Raw genomic sequence first — 8,412 nt, 5'->3', positions numbered from 1 at the left:
ATTGTTTTTGAGGCTTATGTGTAAATATTAAAGTATTATACGGTATTTACTACAGTTTATGAATTCACTATAGTAAATACTACAGAATACTGCAAAATTGATTGTGTAGTAGTTACTACCCTATACACTACAATTTACAGTTTTATTACAGTTAACTATAGTAAATACTAGAGTATACTACAGTTATTTTTATGTGGACAGCTTAGCCAAGAAAAAATGTCCGAATGAAATGACAAAGTCTAGAGTTCAATGCAGCAAAGTGTTATATAAATCCTGTATTTGAAGACATCATCATAAATTACAAATATATTTTGTGACATCTCGGAGTGAATAAATTGAACAATTAACTTTTTAGAAAAAGTAGAATTCAGTTCTGAGCTTTAAATGCAGCATGGTTTGAATTAAAATGAAAATGAAATACTGTCTGAGAATATAACTTCCTGAGCATTATAGTACAATGCCAAAAAACATCTCTTAATATTCAGACCGCTGTGATCAATTTGGCCTGTTTACTGTCTATCTATAGTGATTGATTGCTTTCATCTACTGCCATCATCTGATCTTTGCCATCAGCATGGTTGGTTGTTGATGTTGGTCAATAACTTTTGATGGGTGGCTTTGTACAAGGCTGTAAAACTGCCGGGACTGAGTATGCCACGCCCATCCTCGTCCACCTGACCCATCAGGATGTAGTTTTGACCTGGTAGACAGAGTTTGTGTTAATAGTTGAGTAGTAAAACTTTAAGGAACTCAAATCGTGTGTGTGTAGGACTGTGATTTGTTGGATGTGTGTATATTCGGTCATACCTCTGCGCAGCAGTGGACATTTCCTGCAGGTTAGCATGAGTTTGACAGACATGGTCTCGCCAGCTTGGGTGATTGTAAGGCTACCGGTCTTATAGGCCTTAATTAAGGAAACGGTTGCATGCAGGCTTCCATTAGGTCCAGGGCTCATTGCTGTCATTTTACCGGTGATTACTAGGAGAGAGATTGAAAGAAAACTGGAAATAAGTATCACTTCTAAAGGAACAGTTTACCCAAAAAATGAAAATTCGATCATCAACGGCAACCAATGGCATTTAGGGTCATAGGTGTCAAACCTTACGCAGCACGTTTAGATTCAATACAGTGACCCTATCTGTGAAATCCAGATTAAAGTCTCATAGTATGAGATAAGGAACATTAAATTTTAATCATTTATTATTTTCATTGTGTGTTTCACAGAAGATCATACTGGCTTTAAATGAGGAGTAAATTATAACAGAATTTTCATTATGTTGGCTTGACAAAGATAACCTATTGTTATAACTTTAAACGTATTATTTTTCTTCTGACTGAAACTGTTTACCGTAACTCCTCCTAGAGCTTTCAAGCTATAAACACCAAACTCAGGCTGTCCTAAAGTTAGTTGCTATATTTTTTCTTAGGAATCGGACTTATGGAATTCGTAAAATGGACGATCAAACTGCCAAAATTCCCACGGGATTTGCCAGGTCTAAGGATTTTGTAAAAACATTTGGGTTACCACTTTAAAATAGGCTGGAAGGCTCTGTAAGACATACAGTGTACCTCAGAATGAGGTGTAACTTGGTATTCCGAGGGTGCAAATGTTGCGTAACGCCCTATAGGGAAACTATGGTGAAGGCAATGCTTATGAAACAATGTGTTAATCCTACTATGGTAAATTGTATATAACTATATAATTCATACTGGCAAGCAGCCTAAGGAGTATCATCATTGGCAGCTGCCAAGCCACTTCCTAGCAACTAGGGATGCACCGATACCACTTTTTTGAAATACGAGTATGAGTACGAGTACTTGCATTTCAGTACTTGCGGATACCGAGACCGAGTACTTAATAAAAAAAAAACATGATTTAACAGATTTTTACAGGTAACAGCTTTAGTCATATAATTTAACAAAAAAACAAGGGACCTGTGTTCGAGTTTGTTGTAAACTCTGCCTCTTTGGACAACACAAGAGGATTAACCCCGTACACGCCGCTCAAACATAGACATTTCTCAAACCGTGGTATCGATCCCCGGTATTGGGGGACTTTTAACGGGTACGAGTACTTTAGAAAATGTGGTATCGAGGCCGATACCCAATACCAGTATCGGTATCGGTGCATCCCTACTAGCAACCAAAGAGAGTACCCTAGCAACTTTTTGGCAAGACCTGTATCTCTGCATCAGAACATTTTACAAACATGGGTGTTGGTTCTATTATGGAGTATTATCATTGGCAGCTTTCAAGTCCCTCCCTAGCAACTAAAAAGAGTACCCTAGAAACCAGTTAGCAAGACCTGTATCTCTGCATCAGAACATCGAAGAGACACAGGGGTTGGTTTACATCATTCAAATAGGCAAGCAAGGAGAGCAACACTGATGAGTCAGATTAAGGTCCGGTGCGCATGCACGTTTAGTCGTTGTATTGTCAAGCCAACATCAAAGTTTGTTCACAAACTTTAACATCTAGTTTTTAGATGAACTGTCTCTTTAATACATAAACATTTCCATAAGCTTTGCTTTTCACATTGTATGAGTCTGAGATCACTTACCAAATTCACTAGCACAGAAGCTGGTCTTGATGGAACTCTCTCTTTTACATGCCTTGGGACACAAGGGGTTTATGTCTGCAGCTGAAAACGACAATAATTAAAAAAAAAGTTCTGTTCATCCGAAACCAGTTTGCTATGTCTTTTACTTCCTCACCTGGTTTGGGCTCATCAGGTTCCGGTTCACGAACTGACGGTCTTGCAGGTTTCTTGGGTTGGACAGGTTTGGGTCGTGGCTTTCGCTGCTCTGGCATCTTTGTAGTAGTGGTTGTTGTTGTTGTTGTGGTTGGTGCTTCTGTTGTCACGACAACAGGTTTCACTGGTTTAACCGGGGTGATACGGGGTCTTGTGAGTGTGGATGTCACTCTAGGTCCTGACATAACATCACCTCCTTCAGTTGGAGTGCGCTGGCCACGTGGGATACTGTAGTACGTGGCCATGAATCCATCGGACGTCACACTAAGGTCAGACACAAACTGGACCAATAGCACATTACTGTTGGTTACAATATTCCTGGAAAAAGGACACAAAAAATGTAAAATACAAGTCAATTCAATGCAACCATAAATGCAGTTTTGACATTTGTTGTTATACGAAAGTTAAAGGCACACAAGTCTGAGTATTATTTCTCTACTAGCTCCCCCTAGTGTCTGGGAGTAAATGAGTTCTATATCTAAGACTATACGAGACTGAAGGACACCGGGTCGGATACAGCGAACTTGCAAGTGGGGTATTCTTCCTACAGACGGTAGGGGTGGGCGAGAGAGTCTTCATTCGTCATGTAATGAGTCATTTAACCATATACCGACTTACGAAGATGATTTATTAACATAAAAATGCTGCCTTGTGTCCCTTTAATATGATACTGTAAGAATGAATAATTGTTAGGTGCACTGATATATCAGCCTATAATTGGTTTTGGCAGATGAAACATTTTCACTATTGGCCGATTGTTTAATAACAGGCGAAGATCAAGACAGATTATATCCTGCCAATCCAAAGAAGTGGAAAAACCATTGGTGGAGTTGAGGGGGGACAGGGGGCACTGCCCCCCCAGAACAGAGCTAATTATGGTTTTGTCTAAGCTATTAATGAAATAGAAATATAAGAATTTATATTTTATATGTCTTATCTTAATATTTTAATTGGTAGACTTAGAAACTTAAGGCTAAAATAGTTTTAATTCAGTTAAACCATATTTTAAAACTCCTGAAACTCCTCCAATGGGAAAAATGCATCAGAAGTCATGTTGTGTGATTATTTTCAATTTAAACAATATAATCCAAGTCCAAAACATGGAACTAACTGAGGTGCAGTGTCTCCGCAGTATTTTCCGATGCGTCGCGAGTCATCTTTTTCTCCTCCGTTATAAAACGTTACATAGTCAAAGCGGCAATAATTGTCAGACTCCACATCAAACTTGTCAAACTTCACCTCGATCACCTGAAACAAATCCAAATTATAATTATTAATTATAACGTTTATCAGACATAAATAATGTACAGTTTAAAATAAAGTTTTGTAAGATTTAAAAATCTTCACAGATTAAGGCATGTCTGTTTCTTATCATTTTATGAACACAATATAGAAATTTGACGTTCGGCCATTATTCAGTGTAAAAAAACTGATAACAATTATTACTGCGCTGTTATATTTTTTCCTGACCATTTCTGGTTCCACTGTGATAAGCCAGGAACAGCTGATGCCTGCTGGATAATTCTTCTCGGGCCAGTTTGGAGTTTTGATTGTGCCCTGAGACTTTGTGAGCTTCCCACCACAAAACTGTACATCTGGATGAAAAAAAAATCACACATTGATGAAAAATGTATAGCTTGAATGCACTGTAAGTTGCTTTGGATAAAAGCAAATGCATAAATGTTAGGCAGCAAAAATGTACCTCTTAATATTCATTATAATACATAAAAAACTGTATTCAGAGCAGGTGCATAATAGTTTTATTTATGTTGACTTGAAAGTAAAAATACATGACATTGTGTTCCTCTAGTACAACTGGTATAGCATAGCATTAGCAGAGCAAAAGTTCATGGGTTTGATTCTCATGGAACAACAATAACAATATTTTACCATCAACATGTGGCTTTACTCCACTGAAGCTGGCCACGAACCCTCTTCCACCTGTCCCTGAATCGGACACCATCTCTAACATCATGACGTTGGATGTGGAGATAAGAGCCCCAGGTCTGAACGTTCCACAGAAGCGCCCGAGCTTCTGTACCATGTTAGAGTGTCCATTATACACATCCACATAGTCATAGCGACAAAGAGAGTCAGCCTCCAAATCAAAAACCCTGAAGGAGAGCATGACCACATTACCCTCGGGGACCTAGTGCAAAAAAATTATAATGAATAAAAGACCCTCACATAACCACAAACAACCCATCCTAATGAAAATGGTATGGTTAAATGATATTGTAAATTAACTTACTGTAATGTACCAAGTGCATTTGCTGTTAGGTTTGTAGTATGACGGGAAACCTTCGCTTCCTACAAAGCCGGACTCTCCATTCAGATCACCTCCGCAGTTAAACTCAGGCCTGAGGAGAGAAGAGCAAAGTAAACCTAAGAGATAAAAAAAACTGTTCATATTGCACAATACAAAATGTTTACATAATATGAGATATTGTTACAAGTCAGGTACAAACAGAATGGAGACAAGTGAGTTAATTTTATGAGCATGATGCCATCTTGCGTAACCTGGAAAGGAAAATCAGATACCATCACCCCCCCCCCCCCACAGTATTGGCTCATAACTTTTAATACTTCTACAGCAGTAAACACTGTATATGCTTTTTACTGTCACTGACATCACTTTGTGTGTGCTGGAATTTGCACTCAAGCGTTGTGTTTTCTGATCACATCCACTGATGTCTGCAGCCACATCTGTTTATACACTTAAACTGGATGACAAAGCTCTTTGGTAAAGTAATGCTGCTACAGACGGAGTCTAGAAGTCTAGCTGAAAATCAATCTCATTGCAATACTCATCAATTTCATGAGGTGGCTAATTCGAATCAATTCACATTGATCTTATTTGTACGTTGTAGTATGATCTGCATTCGCCTCAGTGATGTTGGGGGTGAAGTTTCATTCACTCTTTTTTGTGCATTTCACATTATTTGAATTAAAAAGTTTTCCCATGAGATCGGGTTAGAAATCTGTGATTTAAAATCTAAATACATTTAAATTTTAAAGGTCCACTGTGTCGAATTTTTGGCGGCATCTAGTGGTGGGATCGGAAATGCAGCCAATGGCTCAGTCCACAGTTGTCGAAACGCATAGTAACGCAAAAAAAAAAATGCAGCACGAAGTTAAAACAACAATTTTTTGATTTAAAGTAACATAAAAAAATTTGTTGATTTGACAAAAATGCTACAAATTTTTTATAGTGCCAACGTAGTTATAAAACACGCTTTATTGACGGTTTCAGGAGTAACAACATAAACAAGCGTAACTTCAGGTAACGCCGCTAAGAATAAATAACAACAAAGTTCTTTTAAAGTAGTTTATTTATATAACAAGCAAAATAAACAACACATAGATTACCTAGGAAACCAAAACATTTGTTATTTTCGACGAGGTATTTGTTCAAGAGTTCAGTTTAGCAGCTAGTCAGACCATTAAAACAAATGAAGCCGGAATGAAAGTTCGAACCAGACGTGTAATCGCGTCACTGCACGTGCGTCCGATGAAACCGTCTATAGAGAAGTTTGTCCGTTTAAGGCTACTGCAGAAACATGGCGGTGCAAAATGGTGACTTCCATGTAAGGGCACCCGCGGTCTATGTAGGTAAAAATAATTCATTCTAATACTGCGTTTACACCAGAGGCAAATAGAGCGTAAGGCGCGAATGATTTCAATTTTAAGTCAATCCATAGACGCGCTTATTAGCATGGCACAGTAGAATGCGAATCCCCCTCATTTGCACGTCTAGTTTGCACAAAATACACAAATTGATTCGCGAATGAAGCGAATTGAGCATTGCCGTGGGGAATGCGCAAATTGAAAAATCTGAACTTTGGCGTAAAAATCGTGCCATGTTAACCAATCAGGAGCTTGCTCTAGTAGTGATGTGATTACAAGAAACAAGCGGAGTCACAGAAGCCCCTCCCATGACGCAAATTTCCGCGTAAATGTCTTGAATGACTAGAATTCCACGCGCGAATAAAGTGAGGAACATTTTGAGTTTAAAGCGTCCAACTAGTGCGAATAGCGCATTTTTGCCGCCTCTACCACATTTGGTGTGAATCCAGCATAAGGTAATAAAAAACATACAGCTGGAAGGTCTTTATACATCACTGATAATATAAATATATAAGTTATGTGTATTATATTGCATTTCTGTCAAGAGATCCTTCTAAAAGTTACACAATGCACCTTTAAGCATTCAAATTATCTATCCTTCTCTTGTCTGTAATTCCTCTTCCAACATTTATTTTCACTTATGCACATCTGAAACGCACATTTCACAAAATCCGGCAAAAAATCCCAAGGGACACAACAAAGCTCATGCAGGTTTGAAGCAACATCAGGTTGTGTTCATAATGATGACATTATTTATCTTTCTTGGTGAACTATTCCTTTAAATGCAACAGCATGGAAACAGCAAGAATTTTCCAGAATTCCTTCCTGTAAGGATGACAGCCAGCTTGAATGCTCAACTGTAAATGATCATTTGAGGAAAACGCATTGAATCTCCTTACAAGGAAAACTGTAAAAAAAATAACTTTTTAGCTTACTGTTATTTATCTTGATGAGATATGACACATTTAAACTATACTTTATAAGTTAGAACAACTCATCTCTAGTCAAGATAAATAATAGTAAGTTGGAATGACTTGTAAATTTTGATTAAACAAAAAAATTAAGGCAGAAAAGAATGTTTTACAGTATGGGGCAAGCCGACCTGACTCACTATCCAAAAACACACTAATCCAAAGTATTTCCATCTGCAACCCTTCATTTATCTCTATAATCAATGCATGCTAAGCAAACAACACATTACTCAGAATATCACAAACACACCTTTTAGAGTAACATTAAATTAGACTTTTTACAAAAAAAACTCTCAAAATGCTTTCACTTAAAATACCATGAACAAGGTTAGTTATAGGCACAAAGACCTTGTCTTGACATGCACGCTTAGTTCATCCTCACCCACAACCCTAATGCACACCTGGTGTAGTTGGTTGTCTGACACAACGTTGCTCCAAAACTCATAAACAACAACAGCACCCAACTCCACACACCAGTTAAACGCTCCATATTCCACAGTACTGAGAGCCGCATGCAGCCACACGACACATGATATGAAGGAAGGAGGGATAAAGGAGGAGGTGTGGAGGAAGGGGATGCCGAAGAAGGAATAGTGGGAAACTCACGCTGTTGGGGGGACTATGGGGGGGATTTTAATTAGCGCCAGATGTTCGTTTTCGAAGAAAATACTGTATAAGGGTTGTTGTCTTTGGCCATGGGAGAAAACACTAAACACTACTTTAAAAAATGCGAGATTGGGAGGACAAGCAAAATTCAAAGTCATGCATATGGAGAATAAAAGATATTATATTTGATCTGTTGCTGATTATCCGAGTTAAATGAGGTCAAAACCAATGGATCAACTGAGAGCTCAACATGTTACACTGCCTGTCAGGTTTTAGGTGTAAATTGTCTGATCTGTATGTTATCAGGAAATGCCTAAGGGTTCAGAGGGTTTATGATCCCTCTCATTGCCCCAAAGTTTAGAAGGTTGTGTTTGCATATAATGCTGATTATATCTGTTGGTGTCAACATGTTTTGTTGATTATGAATTAAATGAATAAAGGCTGCAACTGTTTGAT

The 8,412-nt window shown here is 38.1% G+C and overlaps 1 protein-coding gene across 1 annotated transcript; it reads right to left on the bottom strand.

The window, feature by feature from the left end:
* Positions 1–260: 260 nt before the first annotated feature.
* On the bottom strand, positions 261–7,909 carry pcolcea (procollagen C-endopeptidase enhancer a). Its single transcript, XM_065290644.1, has 9 exons — positions 7,752–7,909; positions 5,004–5,112; positions 4,643–4,901; positions 4,223–4,347; positions 3,864–4,000; positions 2,715–3,070; positions 2,561–2,641; positions 808–978; positions 261–700 (listed from the first exon to the last, which is right to left on the bottom strand). The coding sequence occupies exons 1-9, from the start codon at positions 7,862–7,864 to the stop codon at positions 570–572; spliced, it is 1,482 nt and encodes a 493-aa protein (XP_065146716.1). The 5' UTR covers positions 7,865–7,909; the 3' UTR covers positions 261–569.
* Positions 7,910–8,412: the final 503 nt, after the last annotated feature.

The sequence above is a fragment of the Paramisgurnus dabryanus genome, chromosome 10, assembly GCF_030506205.2.
Source record: "Paramisgurnus dabryanus chromosome 10, PD_genome_1.1, whole genome shotgun sequence".
NCBI classification, from domain to species: Eukaryota; Metazoa; Chordata; class Actinopteri; order Cypriniformes; family Cobitidae; genus Paramisgurnus; species Paramisgurnus dabryanus.
This window is presented reverse-complemented; position numbering and strand designations above follow the sequence as displayed.

Coding starts and splice junctions, on each gene's coding strand:
- pcolcea (XM_065290644.1), bottom strand. CDS start 7,864: ATGCGGCTCTCAGTACTGTGGAATATGGAGCGTTTAACTGGTGTGTGG. Junction 4,902..5,003: donor AATGCACTTGGTACATTACA/GTAAGTTAATTT, acceptor TTTTTGCACTAG/GTCCCCGAGGGTAATGTGGT. Junction 701..807: donor ATGTCCACTGCTGCGCAGAG/GTATGACCGAAT, acceptor TCTGTCTACCAG/GTCAAAACTACATCCTGATG.